The sequence below is a fragment of the Carettochelys insculpta genome, chromosome 10, assembly GCF_033958435.1.
Source record: "Carettochelys insculpta isolate YL-2023 chromosome 10, ASM3395843v1, whole genome shotgun sequence".
In the NCBI taxonomy this organism is placed as follows: domain Eukaryota; kingdom Metazoa; phylum Chordata; order Testudines; family Carettochelyidae; genus Carettochelys; species Carettochelys insculpta.
In genome coordinates this window covers 24,093,829-24,121,302 of record NC_134146.1, presented here as the reverse complement: position 1 = coordinate 24,121,302, position 27,474 = coordinate 24,093,829, and the positions used below count along the sequence as shown (strand labels likewise).

The 27,474-nt window shown below is 41.5% G+C and overlaps 1 protein-coding gene across 1 annotated transcript; it reads left to right on the top strand.

Moving 5' to 3' along the window:
- The first annotated feature begins 865 nt into the window (after positions 1–865).
- On the top strand, positions 866–22,721 carry LOC142018460 (phospholipid scramblase 1-like). The gene is made up of 8 exons (XM_075004298.1): positions 866–1,060; positions 2,777–2,878; positions 7,295–7,455; positions 8,329–8,371; positions 11,633–11,853; positions 15,970–16,131; positions 18,055–18,216; positions 21,845–22,721. The coding sequence occupies exons 1-8, from the start codon at positions 1,009–1,011 to the stop codon at positions 21,875–21,877; spliced, it is 936 nt and encodes a 311-aa protein (XP_074860399.1). The 5' UTR covers positions 866–1,008; the 3' UTR covers positions 21,878–22,721.
- The last annotated feature ends 4,753 nt before the right edge of the window (positions 22,722–27,474 follow it).

Sequence of the window (27,474 nt, the reverse complement as noted above, 5' to 3'; positions counted from 1 at the left end):
AGGTTAGAGGACTTTTTATATGGATAGAAGGAAGCTTGGGGCACCACCCTGTCCAGACCTAGCTTACTCTTGAAAACATTCCTTCTAATGTTTTGCCTTCACTACAGGTTTAATCCAGAGGTATCAAAAGTGTTTCCCTTAGCTTGAGTCGTACCCTCCCCATTCTTAACTGAAGTGTGATGATGTTTATAGCTCAAGTTGGTTGGTCTTTCAAGGGGATGCAGGCTGCTGGTGAAGCTGTTCATCCAGGCACTGTGCAGCTTGAATGTTATTTTGGAGTGTTGCAAGGTTAACTTGAGTGAAGAGATCAGTTAGGATGTGCTCATTTGAAGCCCTGGCTATGTTGTAACTTAGCCTACCTCTTGTTACAAAATAGCCCATTAACATTGCTTCAGCCTTGTCAGTCTGTGGCTGAACATGATTTAAAAACTCTTGTTAAAGCAGTTAAATTAAGAACATAGGAAAAACCTCTGTCCTTTCCCTTTCAATTCATACAGAGCCTGTCTATGCTACCTCCCTACTTCAAAGTGAGGATGGTAAGTAAGGTGTCGGGAGTTTATTAATGAAGTGCTGCGTTGCATATGCAGCACTTCATTAAGCTAATTCTCCCCTGCGGCAACTCCGAAGTTTTCAACTTCGAAGTGCCGGCTCGCATGTGGCCGTGGCTAACCTGCCGGTACTTCGAAGTGCATGGGCAACGTCGAAGTCCCTTAAAGGGACTTCGGAGTTGCCGCGGGGGAGAATTAGCTTAATGAAGTGCTGCATATGCAGCACAGCACTTCATTAGTAATCTCCTGACACCCTAGTTACCATCCTCCCCTCGAAGTAGGGAGGTAGTGTAGATAAGCCCACACTGAAGATATTCTTAGTAACAGAGAGGGAGCCATGCTAGTCTATATACTATCAAAACAAAAAGCAGTCAAGTAGCACTTTAAAGAATAGAAAACCATAAATATAAGTTTTCTGTAAGAGAGGTTTGTTTTGTTTTGTTTTTTTTTGTTTGAAAGCATGAAACTGTCTTATTTTGCAGGTACACTTGTAAACGGAACCATGGAATTAAGTGAGTAAAATATTTCATTAATGTTAGTTGAATGACTCCTAATATCTATCTTGAAAATATTGTAGATCACTTACATGAGTCTTAGCTAAATTAACAATATATATATATTACTACAGTAGTAGTGGGAGGGCTTCTTAGAATAAAAGCTCTTGAACACAGATGTTTAATTTCCTCTTAAATTCCTGTGTGAGACACCTAGCCACGTGCCAATTGCATTCATCAGTATAAGTAGTTACCTAACCTAAGTGATCTGACTCAGCTGATAGGTATTAATGTGCAGATAATGGGTATCTTATGAGTAGAATGGTGCAACACAGGAACTATTTAAAAAAAATCTCAAGGATCTTGAAGCTGTGAAGCAGCTTTTTAGTAAAGTGAGAAAAAAATTATGCAAGAGTGCAGAGGCGAATGCTGGCTTGTGTTCATGGATAATTGTATGAATTAGAATGGTACCAATAACTTTTCGATTTTGAATACTACAAGAGGAACAGATAAGGAAGTTGTGGATATAGAAAAAGAATGAACTAACGTCTTAATGTCTGGAAATCTTCAAAGTACAACCCCAAAACCAAAGTTAAGATTTCACAGATCTACATTACTTTACCATAGGGAACCTTTTTTGATTTGTGGAGGTGTGGATGGATGAGTGGGCTGGGGTGGGGGATCTGGGTGGGAGAGAGAGTGCAGGGGCAGACTGGGGGTGCAGGAGTGGGAGATCTGAGAGGGAGCGAAGGTGCAGGAAAAGGTTGGGGCAAGGGTGTGGCATGATGAGGACTTTGTGAGGCATCTCGGATGGGTGGGAGGGTGGGGATCAGTGTGGGAGGGAGTGTGAATGGATGGGAGGGTCTGGGAGAGAGATAAGATGCAGCAGCAGGCTGGGGTTTGGGAAGGAGTAGGGTGTAGGAGCAGGCGGGAGGTGGGTATCTGGGTGGGAATGGGGTTGTGTGAGGGGGATGGAGGACTTATGCCTACCCGTGTAGCTCCCTGGAGGCACACGTGGCTCTGTGACCTCTGCCGCTTCCAGGCACTGCCTCTGATACACCCATTGGCTAATCTGGCCTGTGGGCAGTGTGTTCCCCACCCCTGCTTTACTGGATAGAATGCTGGGGAATGAGAAAGTTTGACATGCACAAACTCTCTTCATTCCCTACAATCTGCCTCAGAAAAATTGCACAACCCAGAACGGTTTCAAACTAAGATCTACTGACGTGGCCCAAGAAGAGATGGGCACCATCATTCTCAGGAGGAAGTGGATTGGCCATGTGCTGCTAATGGAAGCAGTTTACAATCCCAGACCAGCAATAAGATGGACGCTTGAAGGCAAGCACAAACAAGATTGCCCAAAAACAAAGTTATGAAGAGTGGTGGAAACCGAGCTGAAAAACCTGGGGCACAGTTGGAAAACCATGTAACAATCTGCTAAGCATCAGAGGCTGATAGGAACATGATGATGAGCTACAGTTTACATTAGCTGTTTTCTTCTGCACTTTTCAGATTTGATTGAAGCTGAATTGTTCTGATTCTTTTATAAAGTAAAATTTTGCATTAGCGTTTTTAAAACAAGTCTTAAGTTCCTAAAGGCATTTTGTATTCTTTAAATACAGTTAACTTAGCTCAATTCTAATTCTCATAGGTATATTATCTGAATTGAAATAGCTTCATGTTATACATTTGTTTTTTAATTTGACAAAACAAATGACTATTTCTTTCTACCAGCAAATAAAGCTACTGAATTTCCCAGACCTACTTACCCTTCTGATTCTGCAGGCAATCAAGTTCCTTATGGTTATCCTCAGTATGCACCTCAAGCTTACCAAAGTAAGTTATCTGACGATTAAATAACATACAAATTAACTGATCTGTTTTGTCCACTGAAAAAATAGTTTGGGTTCCAAGGTGGCAGGCACATGTCAACTAATTCCTCTTATTAATTTTCCAGGATTAAATTTTTAGACTTTATTTTGTAGAAAAGCTTAATGTTCTTTCTTTGGAATTAGTGTGGTAACATGGTACCCTAATCTATAAAGAAAAAGTAAATAGTCTTCAGGGGAGGTGGCATGGAAGTCTGTGCATTTGTAGACATAGCGTGTACATGACTAGGTGTCTGGTTTTCATCTAGAACACCTGGTTGAAAAGGGATCCTGGCCTGTTGACAGTCTGGCTGGCAGTGCTGTGAACCAGTATTGGCAGGCTCCCTGCTAGCCATCACACCTCATGGCTTCCATGAAGCACCCAGCATTTCTGCACCATGGGCTTAAGGGTAGCCAGGAAATACATTTGCTGCCCCATTCTCCACCTGCAGGTGCAGCTCCCATTGGCTGGGCCAGGCAGGGGATAAACTAGTGTGATTAGCAAGAATTCAGCAAGCTGGTGTTGAAGAGTCATGGCATGTGCCTCTCCTGCTGCTGTCAGCTATTTTCTCCTCCTCACATGCCTCTTCTGGCTCCTAGACTTCAGCGGTGGCAGGGCCCTGTGGCAAATCACAGTATGTCGTCTTATTGCTAGCACCTAGGGTTATATGTGTCCCCGTTTCCAAGTGTTGGGAATGCTGTACCATCATCCCCATATCCCTTCTTGTCCCACCACACCACCATCCTCCCATCCCTTCATTCTTCATCCCAATTCCCCAGTCCCCATACCTTCCCAGCCCTGCACCCTTTCAGCTCTGTCCTACCCATCCTCACCACCACCCTTCTGTCTCTCAGCCCCACAGCCCTGCACCCTTTGGCCTTCATACGCTGCTAGCCTCTGATTATATCCATATATACCCCGTGCCTCCCATATTTTCATGCACCTGTAACTATCTGCTTTCCCTGCATCCCCATCCAGCTCACATACCTTCCCCAAACTACTTCCCCTCTCTCCTTCACTGCCCCCTGAAAGTCCCATCCTGCTTTCATCCTTTGCCTCTTTCCCACCGCAGCTTCTTGCCCTCATCTTTCCCCTGAGAATGATTTAGGCAGCTCCTGAAAAAGTGTGTGGAGAAAGTGTCACTGTGCTCGCAAGTATATGCATGCATGCATTTTATGTTTGTAAGAGACTTTATGTGGTGGGGGGGGACATGCATTTCTGCATATGTGTATACCTGGGCATGACAGCTCTCTGCTTTTGAATTCTGCACCTCATTGGCTCTGTTACTATTTTTCTTCAGCAATTTGCAACTGGAGTTAAATTGTCTCCATCTTTGTTACTTTATCTGTCTTGCATTCCTCCTGTCTGAATACTATCATGGTTTTTCTCACTCTTTTGCCCATTTTTCCACACTGCAACAGAAGCTTAATCTTCCTCTCTTTGCTGAGTGACCTCTCTCTCTCTCTCTACATTCAAATCTGTCCTCCAGAACACACTACTTCAAAACAACCTTTAAGTAGTAGTACCCATCGGATGTAGTATAATCTTCAGTTCACAGGAGAAGATGCCCCTTTCAAGTCCTATAAAATGCTGAAATCTCAATGTCTGACATTTTTATTTAGATGTTTTTTAAATGTTATCCTCTGACTTGAACTCTCACATTCAGTGATATCTTGTGTGTCTTAAGTATAGAGTTATGTGTCCTGTATTGGTCTGTGCTGTTTGCCTTCTGGATTTTATGTGCTTTGTGGCAGAGCGACATTGATTTCACATTCTGCAAACACTACGTGCGCTTGGCAAATAATGATTATGCATTGTGAAGACCTAAGAGAACCAACTTTTTTCAAACAAGAAAGATAAAATTTTGAGATTAGTGCAGTTTGCTCTTTCACTTTTTGAGATGGATGTTAAATACACTCCTGTTATCATAGTAAACACCAGCTGAGAATCTTGTCTATACATTGTAATTAATTGCTATCAGATATAGTATAATTCTCAGTGTCACTGGAAAAGATGCCTCTTTCAAGTCCTATATAAAAAGCTATGCAAAACATTTATGACAAACCAGCTGCCATTAAGACTGTGCTTGTGACACTATGTCTGGCAAACTGTTGAGTGCATGAGTAGCTTCGTGAACCTCCTTCATGATTGCAATATAATACTTGGTTAATTTTAGAGGAGGCAGCTTAAACTTTTTACTTTTTGTAGGTGGAGGATTTTGTACCAGCTTGATACTAAATTCATGTAAAAATGTATTCTTGTATATTTTTAGATATAACTTTTCATGAACATTTGTTCAATTTGATCTTTATAAATAAGTCATTTATATACTATAAGTCCTGCTAAAGATGACACATTCCACTTGTCGTGTACAATTTATATTACAGATACAGAAAAAGCTCTTAACCCAAGAACATCAAATGTATAATGTGTGCGCCATCTAGTGGCCTATCACAATATGAAGCGTTGAACAGCCATGATTTTAATCTGTATTTTCGGCAAATAAATGAACAAAGTGTAAAATCAGTCTCCAATTTATTTTAATATAGCTGAAATCAATATTCAAGAATTATTTAATTCTTTCTTATGTATTTACAATATGACAAATGTCTTGACACTATTTAGACAAAATTAAAATATATTGGAGTACAGTAATTTTTCATCTTAAAAGTTGCAGACTGACTTTTATAGACTCCACTGTCTTTTAAAATAAATGTAAATAAGTAATACAGAAAATCTTTTTCTAGCAGTTCTCAGACTGCTATTGATGACATGGCAGCCATACGTCCATTTATCAAATACTTTTCCATGTTCAAAACTACTCCTGTTTTCATTAGCTGGATATTTTATATCATAACGATGAGATCAAGTGAGCAACTTCATTTTTATTGTATTTGTAAATTATTTATAGATGTCCTGTCTGAAATTAGTATATGTAGGATTTCTTTTCTTATTGGTGTGAAGGGCATAAAATATCTGGTTCCAGATATTTTGTCCCACTGTAATAAAAAATAGCTGTTGTGTGGTACTTTACACCAGTAGATATCAAAGTGCCTTACAAAGTAGGTCTGAATCTTCCCTGTTTTATTGATGCAGAAACTTAGGCGCAGGGAAATGAAGTGATTTGCTTAAAGTCACTCAGGCAAGCCAGTGGCTGAGTTAGGAATAGAAACTAGGTCTTTTGAGTTCCTATCAGTGTTCTGTCTTCTAGTGGCTTCCCTGTAAGTCCCATTTACCGTTTGGTTGTGTCTACACAATAGCTGTATTGCTGTATATATAACAATATACTTGTGGGACCTTCCAGGTCTGGAACCCTCTGGACCAGACCAGAATAAGGGAATTTGCTGGACCAGGAGTTCCCCCCCTACCCTTTCACCAGCCCTAGCTGGGCTGTTGCAGCCTAGCTCCCCTCTCTGGTATGGTGTGCCCTGGGTCCCCGCCCTGCTGAGGTGGCCACAGGCCCGCGGCTTGCTGCAGTGCCTCTGGCTCCCAGCTCTGACATGGCTGCTGTGGCCCTAGCCCTGCCAGGCCCTGAGTTGCCAGCCCTCCTGCTCCCCAAGTCCCAGCCCCCTAATGGACTATGGATGTTGCCAGACCAGAGTCCTGGTTTAGGGAGGTTCAACCTGTAGCTGGATCCATACAATGACCCTCGTACAAATGCAATTATACTGATACAGGTTATTGCTATGCTGGCAGACAGGGAAAAAGAGAAGCAGCTTTGTAGGAAGGAAAGAGAATAGTGCCCTATGTATGCTCCAAGCCAGAAGTGGCCAACCTTTTTTATTGATCAGGGGCCACATGGCAATTTTTACATGTTCTGGGGACCAAACACAAAATAGCTCCAAACCATACATTAACTGATGGAAAAATATTTTTCCAGCTCTAATAATTGAAACATACAGGTAGGCGGCATAAGAAAAATGCCTCTTGAGAACTTGTTAGATTTTGATTTAAGGATATTTACTCTGAATATTTTGACATGAGGTTTTTAAATTGTGTTTTAATGGTTATAAGGCTTTTATTTTTGAATGTCAATGTCTGTCATTTAAATAACTATCTAACTTCCCCATACCTTCTTACAACTGCCAAAAATTTAAATAGATCAAAATTAAAAAGCTTACAGCCAATAATTTTTGTACATCTGCAAAAATGCAAATTAATAATTGAAAAATGTTTAGATGCTTTTAAATGTCAATATTGTTGGCATTATTAAAAATTGATTTCTGCAAAGCATAATTATGTAATATAGGTTCAGCCTGTGGCTCTCGATAGTTAAAAATGCTAGAGCTTCCAAAGTGCATTTGATGTGCTGAAACGTTACTTTTAATGTCTCATTTTCTGAACTGTGTGTGTGTGTGTGTGGTTTCTCTCCTCACAAACTAGATGCTCCAGGACAAGCTAATTATGCCTTCCAGGGTTACCCAGCAGGCGCTCCATATGGACCTCCAGTCCACAATCAACCTTCTGGACCCAGTGGGGTGGCTTGGATGCCAGTACCTCCTGCCCCTCCGAACTGTCCACCTGGATTAGAATACTTAAGTCAGGTACATGTGTTCTATGTTTTAAGACCCTTGAAAATACAAACAACTGTGCATTTAAATACCTTTTCGCCTGCTTCAGGAAATCATGTGGCTTTGATTGGTATTGGAAATATAGAGCTATATTCATTCAGATCAGAAGTTAAAAATATATCTCAGACCATCCTAGTTGAGGCATTTAACCATTTTATGGCTGTTCTGCGGCTTGTTGTGGAAAAGTACTGTTAATCCTGGTTTCTCAGCAACAAAGTGGTTGAAGTAATATCCTTTACTGGATCAATTTAACTTACTCACCTTGTCTCTTTAATATCCTGGGACTGGCATGATTGCAACAACACTGCATGGTCCCAGTTTTTGCAGACAGGAGTTTGCCACTAATTGATGTTCAACTTGGCAGGGTTATCTGAGAATTTAAGACTAAATTAGACTGGGTACTGTTCTATTGTACTTTTTTGTACCAGAAAAAGTGACTGTAGGTAGCCTTAATATCGAGTGGCAAAAGCTTACATTAGACCAAGGTCACCAGAAGGCCATCAGGCTTCATGACTTTCCTCACGGCACTTTTCTGGTCACTAATATTCAGTCCCCTTCTTCACCTCCAAGAATTTTCAAATAATGTGGTGCACAACAGAGCAGCTTGCAAAATTGTAATCTTAGTGTTTGAATGATCTTGTTGAACATGACAGGTGAACGTGTGTGCAAGACTTTCTATAGTAAAACTGATGTAGGTAATCTACCATAATTATAAATTGATCTGTAATTTTGCATCCTGAAATCTAATTTTTGAAAAATAAGTGACACACTTGCAGAATTTATTTTTAAAATGTATTCATAATTTTGGCTTCTTAGTTTCTGATCTGTTTTTAACCACTGTTTCAGATTGACCAGATATTAATTCATCAGCAGATTGAGCTTCTGGAAGGTATATATCATGTTAAATGGAAAATTGTTATACTGCAAATACATTACATGACTGTGGTCCTATGCTGAGTAACTAGGTATAACTGTTGAACACCAGGCTTATTTAATGATAGCAGTTAATTTCTCTACTCTAAAGGGCAGGTCTTCACGGATTTGTGTTTTGTCTTTTATATATATTTATTAATTCCCTAGCATAAAGCACTCTGGGGATGAGAGCAGTGGTGGCACGCATTTTTAAAATTTTGCTTCCTTTCAGTATCCCAGACTTAAAAATAATTTTATTTGAGCTTCAAAAATAAAAAAAAATTGTAAAAATGTGACTATTTCTAATTTAAAAGCATAATTTTTTTACATCTAATCTCATTCATTATGTGAATTTTTTAGCTATCATCTTTTATAGATCATCTTCTCTACTTCTGAGCTAATCGAATCATAGAACACTAGAACTGTAAGGGACTTCAAGAGGTCATCAAGTTCAGTTCCCTGCCCTCTTGGCAGGACCAAGCATCATCTAGATCATCCCCAATAGGTGTCTCTCTAACCTGCTCTTAAATATCTCCAGGGATGGAGATTCCACAACCTCCCTAGGTAACTTATTCCAGTGGACAGTTAGGAAGTTTTTCATAACGTCTAATCTAAACCTCCCTTGCTGCAGTTTAAGCCTGTTGCTGCTTGTCCTATCTTAAGAGACCAACGGAAAAAAATTTTCTCCCTCCCCCTTGTAACCCTCTTTGAGGTACTTGAAAACCTCTGTCATGTCCCCTCTAAGTCTTTTCTTTTTCTAAACTAAACAAGCTAGTTCTTTCAGTCTTCCCGCATAGCTCGTGTTGTCTAGACTTTTAGTCATTCTTTTTGCTCTTCTCTGGACCTTTTCCAGTTTCTCCACATCTTTGTTGAAATGTGTTGCCCAGAACTGGACACAATGCTGCAGTTGAGGCCTAATGAGTGCTGAGTAGAGCGGAAGAATGACTTTGTGTGTCTTGCTCACAACACTCCTGTTAATACATCTCAGAGTCATGTTTGTTTGCTTTTTTTGCAACAGTATCACACTGACTCATATTTAGCTTGTTGTCTACTATGACCCCTAAATCCCTTTCCGCAGTACCCCTTCCTAGACAGTCACTTCCCATTCTATATGTATGAAGCTGACTGTTTTTCCTAAATTGAGTACTTTGCACTTGTCCTTACTAAACTTCATCCTATTTACCTTAGACCATTTCTCCAGTTTGTCCAGATCATTTTGATTGAGTCTCTCCTTCAAAGCAGTTGCAACCCTTCCCAGCTTGGTATCATCTGCAAACTTAATAAGTGTACTCTCTGTGCCAATATCTAAATTGTTGATGAAGATATTGAATAGAATTGGTCCCAAACAAACCGCTGCAGAACTCCACTTATGCCCTTCCAGCATGACTGTGAACAATTAATAACTTCTCTGAGAATGTTCATCCTGCCATTTATGCACTCACCTTATAGTGGCCCCATTTAAGTTGTATTTGCTTAGTTTATTGATAAGAAGATCATGTGAGCCCATGTCAAATGCCTTGCTGAAGTCTAGATATACCAAATCCATTGCCTTTCCATTAGACTTGTTAGGTTTTTTTTGTTTGTTTTTTTTTTTTGACAAGATATCAGATTGGTCTGGCATGATTTGTTTTTTACAAATCCATGCTGGCTATTACCTATCACCATATTTTCTTCCAGATGTTTGCAGATGAATTACTTAATTATTTGCTCCATTATCTTTCCTGGCATGGAAGTTAAACTGACGTCTGTAGTTTCCTGGGTTGTTCTTTTTTTTCCCCCTTTTTATAGATGGGCACTATATTTGCCCTTTTCCAGTCTTATGGAACCTCTCCTGACTTCCAAGACTTTTAAAAGATGGTAGCTCAAGGCTCAGAAACCTCCTCTATCAGCTCCTTAAGTATTCTAGGATGCATTTCATCAGGCCCTGGTGACGTTCAGACATCTAACTTTTTCTAAGCAATTTTTAGTTGTTTTAACTGCTTTTATTCCTTCTAATCCTACATCTTGGCCTATCTCTCTGACATCTCTTGGAAATCTTACTGCTGACTGATATTTTCTCTCAAATATTTTATACGTCGCTTGTTGTTTGTCATATTGGTCGACATCATGATCCTGATGGTGCTCGTGCTCTTAATATTGATATTACTGCCTTCCCGTTGACCTTCTGCAAACTGGCTACACCCAAATCTTCCTGCTTTTTCATCCCACAAAATTTCAGAGTTACCTCGGTGGAGTTTTTGTTCATGCCCTCATCGTTTCCTATTTCAATTAACTGCTTGTTCACTCGCTCCTTTCTACAAACAATTCCTCCCTCCAATCCATTCAAAGAACCTTCCTGGCTTGAAACTCTGACCATATTATGCTACTTTTGTATTCTTCTTTGTTTCATATGAATTTTAAACTTCTTTTTCTTCCTTTCAGGCCCATTTACAACTCTCCCCACCTCTTCAGCAGTCTACTTTTGCTTCTCACTGCTGCATCCACTGTGACAGTGGTGTCTGTCTTGTGTGCTCATTTGTCAATTCTCCCAAAAACACCTCTGTTGCATTTCACTCGTGGAACACCTTCTTTGAACTTATCATAAGGCCTTTTCCATCCTGAGATACCATGAGTCTCATCTTCACCATTATAGTATAGCTAAAAGAACACAGTTCAAATTAATTAGTTTGAAGGGCAAAAAGAAATAGTTGGCAATTTATTCATAATACAAAAATAAGAAATTTGCAAATATGTTTTTTTTTCTCTCATATTTCTTTCTTCCTCCCTTGTATGTTTGTAAACATATTGTCTTGTGACAAGCATCAGAGAGAAAGCTGTGTTTAATCTGTGTCTGCAAAAACAACAAGGAGTCCAGATAATCTATCTATAAGGTGCCACAGACCTTGTTTTCATTAGATTGTAAGATCTTCAGGGAAAGGTCCATGTTCTCCTGTGTGTTTATGGAGGAATTACTACAGTGGGTTCCTGACCATGATTGGGTCCAATGTTTCCTCTAATTTTTTCCATCCCCATGCGCAGAATAAATTGTGTTATGTGCACAGAGACATGTTCAGATGTGCACCAGCTGTAGAAACATGCTGCTGGCCATGTGTGCTCTGCTAATCAGCTGAACAGCACTTGAATCTTTCCTGGGCTCAAGGTCACAGCTTACAGGGAACACTGATTGAGGCCTTTGCTTTTTTTATTAATACCTCTATTTAGTGAATCAACTAAATAGCTCTTTAATGTTAATTTTCAGTTCTGACCAGTTTTGAAACTAACAACAAATATGAAATCAAAAACAGCTTGGGGCAAAGAGTATATTTTGCAGCAGAGGAAAATGACTGTTGTACTCGAAATTGTTGTGGAGCCGCACGACCTTTCGTGATTAGGATTGTTGACAATATGGGTCAAGAAGTGATTACATTGCAGAGACCTCTCAGATGCTCTTCATGCTGTTTTCCTTGCTGCTTGCAAGAGGTGAGTCATTCCTTTCTCTTTCCCATACCTTTACAAGTTTCCAGAGATTTTCTTTTATGTCTAGAGGTGGGCTGGAACCAGGTCAGCTTTCTCTGTGATTTTTTTGTAATGATCTGTGATTTTTTTTTTTATTTCCTTGTTCTTTGAGGGTTTCTACAAATGTCTCATTACTTTTGTCCCATTTTTTTGATACATGTTTTTGACCTTTTGCTTTGGAGTTAATGTTGTGCATCCTTCCGGAAGGGAAGCTGTGAAGTGAACTAAATTCTTGGAGACTTCCCTGGAAAGTGGGTGCTCAACACTTTTTAGGAATGTAGACTAGTGAGGCACCAACTGAATACAAAATCTTGATTATTATAAAAGAATTTTTGATTATTGTTAATAAATAAAGTAAGAGAAAAAATTACCGGGTTCTTGAACCGTTGCAACTTGACCTTTCATTGTAGGAATTTAATTCTACTAATAGAATGATGTATAGTTGTTGCCTAATCTTCTTTTAATGGTTAATAATAGAGGTTGAACCACTCTAGTCCGGCACTCTCTGGTCTGGCAACATCCGTGCTCCAATATGATTTTAGTTAGCCAGAAGCCCACTTGTCATGAGTGTGGCCAAGTTTCCTTTGGTCCAGTAAGGTTTGTTTGCAGCTACCAGTTCTGGCTCTCAGTGTTCTGTGCTGTTGTGCAACTCTAATGTAGAGGTAAATGTCTTCTAAAAGTCTAATAAGTGGTGGAAATGTTGGTAATGCTGCTAAACAATATTGTCCTCCTGTGGTTCTGCAAATTCTCTTGTTCGACAATAACCAAATCCCCAGGGTGCTGCACTACAGAGGTTCAACTTATAATTGTATTTATTGCCAACTAATTCTCATTTAATGAGTTTGAGGTAACATCCCAGAATCAGGCTTCACAGAATTAAAATTTACGAGTTCGGTTTCTTGTAGGGATTCTCAAGGGCCAGGTCTACACTACAGTGAACTTTTAAAAGATGATCTTCTGGAAAATCATCTTTTGAAAGAGCGTGTCCACACCCCCCAAAAACAAAAGGATCAAAAGAGCTCTTTTGAAAGAGTGTCCATCCAGGCTCTGCTCTTCTGAAAAAACAAGCCAGGGACTGAAATATCTGGCACCATGAAGACTTCTCTTTCAAACCAAGGGCCCCTGTAGCATCTACACATGCTTTTTTTTCTGAAAAACATCTTTCAGAAAAAGGTGCTCTTCCTCATTTGGGAGAGGAGAGCTTCCAGAAGAAGTGCTGCGTTCTTTGGAAAGAAATTTGGAAGCGTGTTTTGTGTGTCGATGCTTTGCTTGCTCTTTCCAAAGAGGACCCGATTTTCCAAAGGGACTTGCTAGTGTAGATGTGGCCAGGGTGTATGATACAGTAAATCCCTAGCCATTTGTCTTTATGGATTGTTTCATTAAAAGCCAGTTCCAAACCACGTAAACAAACATCAGTAATACAGTATTAGGGATATCTTTGGTTGGGGCGGGGCTGCAGCGCCATTAGCCCTGGTGTGCTAGGCACTGTGGTTGGGAGACAGGGAGTAGGGGGTTGCACACGGGATGCGGAATGGGGTTGGTGGGGAGAGGGGAGATGGACTGGGACAGAGGCAGGTCCACACCTGGCTGTTTCGGGAGTCACTGCCTCCCCCAGCCTTCCCTACCTAGGCCTTCATGCAAGTTCCCTGTCCAGCGCTGCCCTTAGGTTTGCCCGCTACTGGGCTACACAGTAGGCTGTTACCTTCTGTTTAGAGTCACAGTCTGCCCTCAATTTCTGCTACACGTTTTTTATGCATCTCCCGCAAATACAGTTTGTGTTTATGCAAGTAAAGTGATCTACAGTTAAACTCTGCATGAGATTTGAAATAATTTTGCATTCCTATTAAACCAATCTCAGCTTTTAATACTGTTCAAGTAGATGAAAACAGGATTGAAATTCCTATAATTAAACCGCTGTTACATCTCCTGTAAGGACAAAGTTACAGCTTCCACTGGCTTAACGTAACTCACTGATTTTTGGAGTATTATGAGTCCAGCATCTTCTGGTTTTGTCGGTGGGTTGGGGGGAGAGGAGGAACATGTTTTTTTTTCTTATTAAACTGTGGGTTAGTATCTGTGATATTTCTGACAAAAGGCTTAAACAAATATTAAATCATTTAAGAAACAGTTGTAATCTTCAGGTGTTCTCTCCACCCCCACAGATGTCACCTTTTGTGCACATGCTCATTAAATCAGATTGTTTTGAACAGTAGTGTCTGTGGAGTGGGAGCTTTTGTAATCATTGTAGCTTATGGTATGAGCGAGAAAGTTGTCTCAACCACCTCTTGGTTCCTTCTGGTTAAACCATGTGGTTTGCATATCTCTTCCACGTTAGCATATACTTTGGTTTTGTGAGGAAAGAGTTAATTTCTCTGTCAAAACAAGGGATTAATAGTTTCTTCCTTCCAACCTCCTTATATAGGAACCTATGGCCTCCCAGTTCTTCTGCCACACCTCAGATCAACTTGATTGAAAGCAGAGATCCAGGGTTCAAGCTTTGTCCCTTCTGTGACTTGGCAAAGTCCACTGCTAATAGTCATGCTAGTTGCCTCCTTTGCTTAGCTCAGGGGCATATTCCTCAGCATTGCTCAGTGTGCAGGCGTTTTTCACAGTACATACTTAAAGCCAAAGAGGGCAGACTGACGATGAAAGTTTTAGAGACTTCAGGGCATCCTTGAACCCAGATGAGCCAGCCATGAGACCACTTCCCAGCAATCGGTCTCTTTCCTCAAGTGATCCTGTGAGTCACAGTGCTGTGATGTCCACGGTCACAATAAGATGCCCCTCCTGTCTGCGCATGCCAGCCCTTCCCTGAGAAGGCCAGGCAACCACTGAAGACCTTCCATTTCAGTGGATTGACGTGTTCAACACTGGAATCGACAGTGCATTGCAATTGTTAAAAAAAAAAAAAAAAAAGACTGGCAAAGCCTAGGCACAAGCAACATTTGCAGTGGAGACCTCATTCTGTTACAGATACCAGTCCCCATTCTGTTACAGAATCACAGCACCAATTCTCACTGTGTTCATCCAAACCACTGAGGAAAGGCCTATAGTTCCACCAGTTGTGCTCATCAGCCTCACTGTGGCTGGCCCCACATCAGGGACAAGTGCGAAGGAAACAGCTTTGATGGCTCAGCCAAGAACACAGTTGGACCATGTATGGATCAATCCGATTTTTGGTTTAACAAACACCTTTATTATCTAAGTAAGCTTTGGCTGTGATTACCTCTGATTGTTGGGTCTTTAAAAACATAAGCAAGGGCTATCCTATCCAGTTTTGGTCAGTTCTAATTCTCTTGCCACACTTCTTCAGGTACCCTTCTTACAGCATATTTGTACAAGAATTCAATTCTGTACTACAGTTAGGAGCAATTAGAGGCGGTTCCTCAAAAATTCAGAGCAGAGCCTCTACTCCTATCTCTGCTTGATTCCAGAGAATTTCAGGATGGTCACATTAGCTTTCATCTTCCCCATATTGGATCCTATAGACTGCTTCACAGCTCTCAAACTAGACAGTGTTTGCTTCCATGTTGCAATAGGCCCAGCATACAGAAAATACATGGGGTTTACAATAGAAGCATCCTATGAGCAGTACAGGGTTTTGTGTCTCCACAGTGCTTTACTGAGTCCTGTGTGTAGTGGTGACAGCATACTTAAGGACAAGTGCTACTAGCTGTGTAATTTGGCTGATACGTCAGAGACTATAGCCTGAACATGTTAAACCACTTTGCCTCCCCGTGTCTCATGATCACCAAGGAAAAAATCAACACTGATTCTGATGGGGAAATTAAAAGTTAAAGGAACAGTGTTTGATTATAAATTGGTGACATTATGTCTGCATCAATGGACGTAGCTATTCAAGAGTTTGATTTTTGTAAGCCTGGAGACACATGACACTAAGAATGGAATTTCCATGGTCTGCAAATTCTTAAGGTGTTACAGTTCCTGTAGGGTGAGTACCCATCTTCTGCATTACAGAATTTCTTTGCATTGAAGATTATTTTGTAAGCATGTAAAATATATTGCAATGAGTATGTAGATACTTAACTTTTATCCTACTTCTTTTTTTTTTTTTTTAAGCTCGAAGTTCAGGCCCCTCCAGGTACACCAGTTGGCTACATTAAACAAAACTGGCATCCGTGTCTACCTAAATTTACTGTTCAAAATGAAGCAAAAATAGATATATTTAAAATTCTTGGCCCGTGTGTTGTATGCAGCTGTTGTCAGGATGTTAATTTTGAGGTAGGTACCATTGTTTAAGATGTGTTTTGTTTTTTTTTTTCTTTTTTGTATTTTTTTCTCTTCTCTTCTGTTTGTTTTCCTAGTAATTTAATATTTGTAACTAATCTTATTGTTACTGATGGATCTTGTACGACAAGACAAAGTTGTAATACGTTCAGTTATAACATTTGGTATTTAGATAATCCAACCATTTTCACATGAGAATTTTTGAAAACACTTATCTTGGTAAATAACCCAGATTTCAATGATTATCATAACAAATCAACTTTCACATTACGCAACCACGAGATCAGTCCTTTTTTTGTGCTGGTAGTTGCTAGTACTGAGTACTAGCTCCTTGGCAGCCCCAGCTGTCGGGTTCACTGGGGAAAGGGGGTGGGGAGCTGGCTGAGTACCAGCACCTCTTCTACCAAAACAAACCCTGCATGAGATACTGATTGTTTAGATAATATTTTGTCCTCCCCCAACTTTCTTCCTGTTGAAGGGCTTGTCTGCACTTGCCCCCATCTTCGAAGGGGACACGGTAATCAGGGCCACGGCAGACTACTAATGAAGTGCTGTGGTGAATATGCAGCACTTCATTACACTAATTTTTCCCCACGGCAAATTCAAAGCTTCAGACTTTGAAGCGCCAGTATGTGTGTAACCACGGGCACTTCAAAGTCCGTTTACAAAATTTTGAGGAGTAAAGGGACTTGGAAGTAGCACAGGCACTTCGAAGTGCCCACGGCTGCGCACATGCCGGTGCTTCAAAGTTTGAAGCTTTGAATTTGCCGCGGGGGAAAATTAGCCTAATGAAGTACTGCATATTCACCGCAGCACTTCATTAGCAATCTCCTGTGGCCCTGATTAACATACCCCCTTCGAAGTTGGGGACAAGTGTAGATCCAGCCGAAGTGAATCTTTCTTCATCAATTTGGGTTTACTTTGAATATATTGCAGTTCTTTACTGTGATAGGCTGTGTCTACACTAGCCCAAAACTTTGAAATGGCCATGCAAATGGCCATTTTGAAGTTTACTAATGAAGGGCTGAAATACAGCTGCCGGCATTCTAATGAGGTGCTGAATAGGTATTTCAGCGCTTCAGTAGTAAACTTCTAAATGGACATTTGGAAGTTTTGGGCTAGTGTAGACACAGCCATAGTGTTGAAATCTTTTTGTTTCTTTAAATAAAAGTAGAAAATCTCATTATATTATCTTATTTTAGGAAATGGTACTAAAAATAGTCAGTATATAATTTCTTTTTATACTGTGTACTTAAGTATTATTCATTATAGGATAATTTTCTAGAACCGTGGACTTAATTGTCTAGTAATTGATTTAAATAATCAAAAAGGATCAGCATAAATGGATGATGTAAATTTATTATAAATTATTTAGTTCTGTAATGTGGATCAAACTAATGCAGCATTAATTGATTCTCTTTTTATATTCCAGACACTATTTCATTACAAAACATTGTGGTGTTAATCAGAAGTAAGGGTTTGCAAGATCATTTTAAGCAAACTTAGAAGCCATTATGTTCTTGGGAATGACTATTTTACATGATTTAACACTGAAAACACATGTTGTTGATATGTATCTGGTCTTTGGAAAATTATTATGTAATCTTTTGGACACTTGACAATGGGTGAAGGAGTCTTGATTTACAGAAGTTCAAACAGTGTAGCCCTGCATCCATCTCCATTATTGTGCTCCACTGTGAAGTCAACATTGATATGAACTGAAGTCCTAGTTTAGGACTGAGCCCATGAATCAGGGTCAAGATTACCACAGTATTGAATACCATATGCTGTAGTACATAAAATAACCCATATAAATGTGAATATCCTGAAGTTTTTCAATGGACATTTAAAATGGTCACACAAAATCTTTTTTATGGTGGGTGGCAGATCATTATTGTTCATTTTGTTTAAAACTAGGTGAAGTCGATGGATGAAAGTTCTCTAGTAGGAAGAATTTCTAAGCAGTGGTCTGGTCTTGTAAGAGAGGCATTTACAGATTCTGATAATTTCGGGATCCAGTTTCCTCAGGATCTTGATGTTAAGATGAAAGCTGTCATGATTGGTGCTTGCTTCCTTATCGTAAGTATGCCAACTAGCTAACTGTAAACACAGAACGTGTTCATTTCTGTTCCTCTATATTTTAAAATCATACTGGGATATGTGACTTGATCTTGGGCTTATTGAAGTTAACAACAAAGCTTCCACTGAGTTTAAGAGTGTAGGAGCAGCTTCCTAGGTAACATGATGCATGAATTATTTCAGATAATGGGATTACATTTGACCCAATTAGAAGGATAAAGTAATTAAGAATTAGCCTCCCTTACGTCGAAGTAAGGAAAAGTGTGTGTAGACGCTCTGCAGGCTACTTGAAAGTAGCCCCTTACTTTGAAGTAATTTTGTGGTGTAGACACAGCTGTGCAGTGCTGCAGTGAGGGGTAATTTAATTTTAAAATGCTGCATCGTACACTAGGGTTTCTGTATCTTTCTTCTTTAGGTTTACATGTTTGAACAGAGATTGTGATTCCCTTTTGGCTCTCACATCGTTACTTAACCATTGCTTCCACTTACTAAAAACAAATGCAGTCCTTGAGGGAGACGGTGGGGGCAGGGGGGAAGGATCCAAGCCAATAATAGCAATCCAGTATTTCCAAATCCCTTCTGTGGAATGTATCTTAGACTATTTTTACCTCCAGTAAGATCAGAAATACAAATAGTGAGAAGGCTGGTTCTTATTTTACAAATAAGTTAAATATACTCTTTCCCTTTCATTGTATTGATTTAGAGTTTCAACATTTTTAAAGAATTGCACAGCTTACTTAAAATCAATAGATTTTCTTCATGTTTAAAATGAGACTCTAATCTCTATTTATAGTTATTTGGGTTTCTAATTAATTTTTATGTGAATAATGGCATAAAATTCAGTGAAGCAACCAACCTAAAAGAATTTAGGGCCTGATCTCACATTCAGATTTAGACAAAACTCTCAATAACTTTAGTCATTAATATTTACACAGCACTCTATCCTATAGTAATAAAGGCTAATTTAAAAAAATTAAATTATTGTTTAATCATGCAATTAATCACAATTAATTTTAATTGTTTGACAATCCTAAAAAAACCCTGAAGTTTTCATTCTAAGAACAATCTCAGAATTTAATAATCTTTTGGTTCTCTGTGCCTTAAATATTGAGTCTTCTGATATGGCTTGTGGTCTAAAGAAGTGGGTCTGTCCCACAAAAGCTCACCTAATAAATTGTCTTGTTAGTTTTTAAAGTGCTACTTGACTGCTTTTTTGTTTTAATCTCAAAAAGCATTTAAGTGACTCTGATCAAGGTTCCTGCTAAGCTGCACAGTAATGCAGCTGCACAGTAATGCAGCTGCCCAGCAAACCTGGCTCAGGGCTGCTGGACACCGAGCTGCCTGACTGGGGAGGGGCACTTTTCCCTCAGCTACAGCAGTCTGTCTCTCCCAGCTGTTAGGGAGGGCACATTAGAAGAGAGAGAGAAGGGGGAAGGGAGGGAGGGGAGTTGGGGTGTCCCATCTCTCAGCTGGGTTGCAGCAGCTGAGAGAGGAGAGAGACTACTTGGATCATAGCAGCTTTTGAGAAACCCATCACTCTCTCCCAAGACTCAGACTGTTTGGGGTAGATGGGGAAATGAGGTGTGGGTGCTGGCATTGGTGAAGTGGGGTGGGGAGTTTATAGGGAGTTCTTTGACTCCCAGCTGGGCTGTACCTGCTGGTGCCTGCAACTCGGAGAGACAGGAATCTCTCCCAGCCCCCAGCTGGGCCGGGGCTGGTGGGGAGAAGATTCCACCGGGGGGTGAGGGGTTGGTGCCAGCATCTGTGTGGTAAGACGGGGATGGAGTTGGGGCATCCTGACTCCCATCATGGTTGCAGCAAGAAGTGGACCCTTTTTCACAACAGAGCAGCTGCTGGTACAGGGAGAGACTCCTTCTGGGCAGGAGCCAGGAGGGAAGCAGGCTCTATGGGGGGCTGCCAAAATTTCGAGTGGGTTATACTGGGGCATGTGGATACATAGGAGATGGGTTGCAGCTGGGAAAACTTCCTTGTCTCATTACTGCAAGGGAGGGAGCTTAGTGCAAGTACATCTTCCCTTTCCTTGTTGAGGCTTGAGTGAGGAGAAGTTGGTATTAATTTCCAGCTGATAGGTGACATAATTGTTGAGTTCGTTAACAGGTGGCCAGTTGCCCTGAGATGTTAGAGAGATTGGGCTAAAATTTAGTTTGGAGGGAGAGGGAGACCGATCCACAGCAGAAATGTGTAGAGGGCTGAAAGAATCTGCATTAGCAGATCTTACTGGAGGATCTGACCTCATTTGCATTGGTGTTTTTCTATTATAGAGCTTTTAAGATGCTTTTGTAGATAAGGATTCAGACTTTAATTAATACTGGAGTAAAACGCCTACTTCATTATATGTTCATGATTACATTTCAAACAAAGCTTACATAGTGTTAGTGGCTTAAAGTAAGAAAGAATAGGATTCCTTTAACAAAATTTTGGAGTGTTGTAGATACCTCATGCGTATTTTTTATGCTTTTACTTAATGTCCATGTCTTTGATTTATTTATACAGTTGTTTTCAGTATGGCCCATTTTGGTGTGTTTAGTAGCAGGAGTTATTAGAAAGGAGGATGATACATGTACTCCAAGGGTAGAGTTAGTTATCTTCTTATTTGATTTTTAGATAAACAGAGTCCCCTTAAGCAGGGTTCTCTCTTACTTTTTTTATCTATGGGGAGAATACATTTTTTATATGCAATAAAGCACATGGGGGTGTGCACCACCATTAGAAATCATATGCTGCTGGCTGTGGGCTCTCTGCTAATGAGCTGGGTGGCTCCTGAATGTTTCCTGGACCCAAGTGCTCAGCTTACAGGGAATGCTGATCTTAGGCAATGCTCCTTGTTAATTATTCTTTGAGTTGAATATTTTTTGTTCCATACCTAAAACATACATAAAACAGGAATTCCCAGCCTATGGGTCAGGACCCAAACATGGGTTGCTATTAGATTTTCTAAGGGTCGCTGGCTGGGCAGCTCTGAGCCATTTGTGGCTCTTTAAGGAGCCATTTGTGGCTCCCTCTGCTGCTGCCACTCACTCCTCTGGCTCCCAGTCCCTGCCCTGCCACACTGAAATGGAACTCAATTTAATTGGTTTAACAGCTGGCAGGAGGGATCCGGCTGTTAAGCCAGTTAAATTAAGTCCCATTTTAGCAGCGAGGGGGAAGGGAGTAGGAGAGCTGGAGGGAGCTGCACAGAGGAGGTGGCAGTAGCCCGGGGAAGGAGAAGGAGCAGCAGCAGCAGCAGTGCGTGGAGCTCATGTGAGGTAGGTGGGGAGGAGTGGTTTCGGGTTGAGAGGGCTTTAGGGGTGGGGGGTGCATTTTTCCCAGGAGAGAACATCCTCTCTCACCCCATTTTTAGTTGTGGGTCACGAAGTCTTACTGAATTGTCCAAATGGGCCCCCATCGCAAAAAGGTTGGGAACCACTGGTTTAAAATAAATATTTATATCTAAAGTTTTTGTTTGTACTGGTGGTGCACGTTCACACATGACATCAATAATGATGGTGCACATGAGGAAATTCAACATGCCTAAGAGTGGAAAATGTTAGCAGGAACACTGACTCTTCTCTTTATAATTGGCCTTTTTGAACTATCAAATTTTATGTTCATTTTCTTTGTTCTTTAGGATTTCATGTTTTTTGAACACTCGGACAACTAGCGAGCAGGAATGTGGCAATAGAGTATACAATTGGACAATGTGCTTACAGAGAAGTTTCACACTGCTTCGTACTCTTTTTCTAAAATACATTGCAAAAGTCCAGTATGTATCAAATGTGTCGGGATCTTTTGCGTATTTGTAGTTTCTTTTGTAATTAGGGATTATGTTGCCCTATTTTATTATTTTGATACTGCAAATACAGTTCGATACCTCCTGATATAAATATTTACATCTAATCTATAATGTGAAGTATATGTGACTCTTTCCTGAGTGCGATGTAAATTGCAAAAATGATTTCTTTATTCTTGTGATCCCTTTGTAGAAGGTATTTTGTGATGCTGAAACATTGAGTAATCCTCTAGCACTTTCACGCTAACTATAAATGAGCCTATGGCCAGTACAGATATTTAACATTCAGCACTGGAAATGTTTATATATAAAATTGAATTCTCTAATATCTATACTTTGTATATTAAATACTGTAATCTTATACTTTGTTTAGTTTTGTATTTGTAAAGACTTTGATTTCAAATATATATATATATAAATAATAAAAACGTTGAGAGCAGAATAGTACATAAAAGGTCTGTTTGTTCTACTAACGTAATCTGCATCACACAATCCAGATGCAAGTTTGTCCAAGAGAAGTAGAATGCCTCACTATAATTTCACTTTGTGCTGTTTAGTGTCAATGTAATACTTGAAAAAGTGGTTCCAAAAGACATTGTATACAGCTAGAAGTCTTTCAAAATTAACAGTTTACCCAAGTAAGATTAAAGCAGGCATAAACTCCTTTTAAACATACAGTTTTCTCACTTATCTAGAACACAAGGGAGATTATGGAGTTCTGAGTTAAAATTTCACACACCCCTTTTTAAAAAAAAAAAAAAGGAAAAGGCAGTCCTGTAGCATCTAAAAGGCCAACCATATTAGGTGATGAGCATTCATGGGAAAGACCCACTTCTTCAGATCTGGAGAATAACATAATTGTGAATAAATAAATGTATAGTGTGTGTGTGTGTGTGTATCTATCTACAAATGTTAGTCATTGACAAGTCACTTTTTAAAAGCTAGACCACATAGTGACCTTTAAACTCTTCTTATTTTGATAAGCTTTTGGTTCTTGTAGCATCATGGAAACATAAGTTTTACGGTGATTTGTACCTTGGAGTATGTCCTCTTTCACTTGCACAGTAACTACAATTGGTCCTAGGACAAAAGCAGATAGGTAAACATATTTATTGGAAAAAAATAGGAAAAATTAGTGATTTCCCTCTCTCCTGGTTCTGGTTGTCATTACTCCTCTTCTCAGCCACTGGTCTATTTAGTAGCTTTCTAGGGGATCAGAGATATTTAAGAAGACTTAATTTATTTGTAAAACTAGCAAATTAGTTGTGGAAATAAGGCAAGATTAGATTCCGTGATGCTATTTTTATATAATCAGTTTTCAGAGCAGAAGTGTTTTTGTCTCCTCCTTTTGACAATGGTTTATGCATATTTTTATTTTAACTGGGTACATAAATGAATACATTTGTCAGTTACCAACCTCTAATCCCACAAACACACACTTTTTCTGGGTCTCAAATGTTATATGTGAAGAGTGTCATTTTTGGGTGAGTGCTTTGTATGTGACACTTCTGATAGGTCTGTTCTAATTACTTATTCACTTTTCTCAAAACACATTCCTTTTGCTTAGTTATCCAACCTTTTCAAATGTGCCAGTGGCTCCACTGAAATAACAAAAGGCAGATGAGCCAGAGGAATCATCTTCATAGTGCCAATGCAGTGCTTTTATTGTTGTATTTTTATTATTTGTATTACCATTGTGTCTTATAGTCGTAGTCAAGGACCAAAATGCGAGAATTGCTACGTCCTCCTTAAACACAGAACAAAAAGACAGTCCCTTCCCCAAGAGCGCTGACAATATACATATTACAAGGCACAAAAGATGCAGGCAGACAAGGAAACCATGAGAAAACACTCGGTAACATGATAGGGTGTGATATCTGTACATCTGCAACTTAAGCAATCTTTGTAGGCTTTGTGGTAAAGAAGAGGTTCAAAGAAGTTTGAAGTAGTTTTGCAGATGTTTACATCTGATGAGTGTTATGTGTGTTTTTTCACGGCTTCATGAAAGCTAGAGTGAATACTTAAAGAAATACTCCCTTCGGTCATTACTGACTAATGCAGCCTACCCTAACTGGCTCCAGGGCCTTTTCCTCATTGCGTGAACATGCTGCATAACTCATGTAAACTTCATTGTCACATTAAAAACATGTATTAACCTCTTTCAGCCTTGTTGTTGATTGTGCCAAAATAAATTACGTTGGCTATATGATTCAAGGTAATATATATTCTGATGTTTAAATCGTAGGACCTGCGTCTAGTCAGCCCACAGAGGTTGAAGGAAGGATGCAATTGGTCTTTAAGCTTTCTGAATTTTGGCATTAGCTGGAGGATAAAATGTTCCCCTTCATAATTTATTTGCGTAAAGCCTCTTCTAAATCACTCTATGTGGGGTGTTTTCTGGGGGATCACTTGGCTGTGTGACCATTGCTTGAGTTCACTGCCTTCCATCTCGGCTCATGAAGCTGAGCTACGCTAGCTTTGCATTACTTGGAAGCATTCTCTTCCTCAAGGCATCACCAGCTGCCCTCTCCATCCACCGAGGATATACAGGCAATATGAACCAGGTTCATATTCATTATTCAGTAGTAACAGAAGTGGAAAACAGGAGTTAGGTTCTGCTGGATTTTTCCTGCTTTTCGAAAAGATGATCATTTTGCTTATCTCAGGAAAAGGAGGGAGAGAAGAAAACAAACTGGAAATGAAACTAACATACCTCTGATTCAGTGCCAGTATCACTGTGGCAAATGGTTTTTTTTGTCAGTATCTTTTGAAAAATTAACTGTTTCGTAAGCCCAAGCAACAAAAGGCAATCCCTGCCCCTTGTCTTATGTTTGAACTCAGAGGTATGTAACAAATGTTTGAAATGCTAGGTTGGTCCTGCCTTTCCAGTCTTGGGGTATATTCTGCTCTCCATGGTGCAGAGTATCTGAATGTAGGATCAAACAGTTCAGTATCTCCACTAGCCTGTGGTGCCATCACAAACTTGTGCACAATTGTATTCTGCCAGGGGGGTACAGAAAGCAACTCTCACATACTTACGGTGGCTCATAACTATAAACATCACAAGTAGCCCACTGGTACCTCAAAGACTTGACAATTTTATTATGTCATAAGTTTTTGTGAATTAACAGATCACTTCATCAGATGCACGAAATGAAAGGAAAAGAAACAGATGGCAGGGATACAGAGATGGGAGTGTTACAGCTGAGCTCATTCAATCAGGCTATGTTTAGACTGCAGGCTTCTGTCGACAGAAGTTTTGTCGACAGTGCACGTGTCCAGACTGCAGATCACTCGGAAGAGATCTGGTGGTCGGGAGCATTCTGTCGACATCTCTGTACAGCTCATTTCCATGGACAATGCTGTGACCTACATGTGTGGTGAGAAGTAGTCGGGACTGGATAGCACCCGGGGACTGTTCTGCATAGTCTGGGAACCCCTACCCTCCTGATATGCCCTATGGCTGCTGTGCCTTTGGATGGGATGTGTTGCCCCTGGAAGGCGGGGGGGATGGTCCCCCAGGGGGGAGGGATGTGGCCCCTGGGAGCAGGGGATGGTCCCCCAAGGGGGAGGGATGTGGCCTCATGGTCTCAATCCCAAGGGCCATTATAAGGGACTGATATCCCATCCTTCTCTCTATACAGCTGCGCCATCCAAGGGCTGGGAAAGCACCATGCCCTCCGACATCCCAGAGACCCCCTGCAATGGTGGAGAGCACCCAGGCGCACCCTCCCACCCACCAACCCAGCACAATGTCAGGCCTGTGGCTGGAGACCCCTTCAGAGGATGGAGAATGACATGATCAGCCGTTGCTTGGCCAGGGGGTCCAAGTGGCACCTTTGCCTCGTCAAGGCCCAAATGGCATGGCAGGGGCTGGCCTGGGACAGGCTCATGGCCAACCTGCAAGACATCAGCAGCATCCTGTGGGAGCATGCTGCCAGTGTGGCCCACCTTCTTGCCCCCCTGCCGTGCTCCCTGCAGCCCCCCTCCCCCTCCGGGGCCACTCCCACAGCCATACCTCTCAATGCTCCCCTCCATCCCAGCCGCACCAAGAACCCCAGACCCGGGGAGGGTGGGGATCCCGGGGCTGATGGAGCTTGTGGCCTTCTACCTTAGTCCTGGTCTGGTCTCTTCCATCCTCCCAAGGTACACTGTTCGCCCTGCTCGTTGCTGTTCGTAGGTTTATGTTCATTCAGTTAACAGTTTCAGTAGTGAGTAGTAAAAGTTTTATTTGACAAACCACCCCGTGGGCCGTGCTCTTCATGGAGAGATGGTAAGGGGTGGACGTGTGGGTGTGGTTGCAGCAGGGGGGATGGTGAGGGGTGGATGCATGTGGGGGATGGTTGTGTGTGGGGGTCAGTGGGACATGTCAGTGAAGCTCCGTTGGAGGGCCTACCTGATGCAGAGCCCATCTTTGTGGGTCTGGCAAATGGGGTCAGCAAATGGCTGCTTGTACCTGGGGCTGGACTTGGCCGCCCACCCATGTATGAGGGCATTCCTCCACCTTCAGTGATATTGTGGAGGGCGCGGCAGGTGCCCACCACCTCAGGCATGTTCAGCACTCCAACCTCCAGCTGCGATAGGAGGCACCGCCACCCCCCGCCCCCCTTAAGGCACCCAAAGGCCCTCTCAACTACATTGTGGGCCTGGTTGAGGTGGATGTTGAATGCCTTCTGTGTTGGGTCAAGGTGGCCCGTATAGGGCCACATTAGCCATGGCAGCAAGGGATAGGTGGTATCCACCACCATGCAGAGTGGCATGGTGACATCCCCAAACGGAATCTCCTGCTCAGGGATGAAGGTCTCAGCCTCCATGTGCTGGCTGATCCTGGTGTTCCAGAACACATGGGTGTCGTATGTCCGGCCAGCCCAGCCAACATAGTTTGCAACATGGTCTCTGGACTTCACCAGGGCCTGGAACACCACCGAATGGTAGTTCTTGCAGTTCACATACTGGCTGGCGCTGTGTGCTGGGGCGCGGATGGGGATGCGCATTCCGTCCAGGGCACCAAAATAGTTCGGGAAGCTGAGTGCAGTGAATCCTGCGACAGTGGCATCTGGATCCCCCAGGCAGATGACCCTGTGGAGCAGTATGGCGTTGATGCCCCGGAAGGACATGCACTTCCGTGAGGGTGTAGCGGGGCGTTCTCAGCCCCTTGCTCGTTCCCTGCTCCTCTGGTTCCCTCCCAGTTCCCTCCCTGTCCCCCAACCCCCTGCCCACCCCTGCCACTGAGGGTCTCTCTTACCCTGGAACTCCCTCCCTATCGAGGGCATGTGACCTGGGGATAGCTTACTTCCACGAGTATGGCCCTGATGGTGGCCTAGCCCACCCCAAACTGGTGTTCCATGGAGCAGTAGGAGGCCGGGGTGGCCAGTTTCCATATGGCTATGGCAACCCACTTCTTGAGAGAGGGAGCGGGCCACGTGCAGGTGTCCTGGTGCCTGAATGTGGGAGGGAAGCCAGTAGCA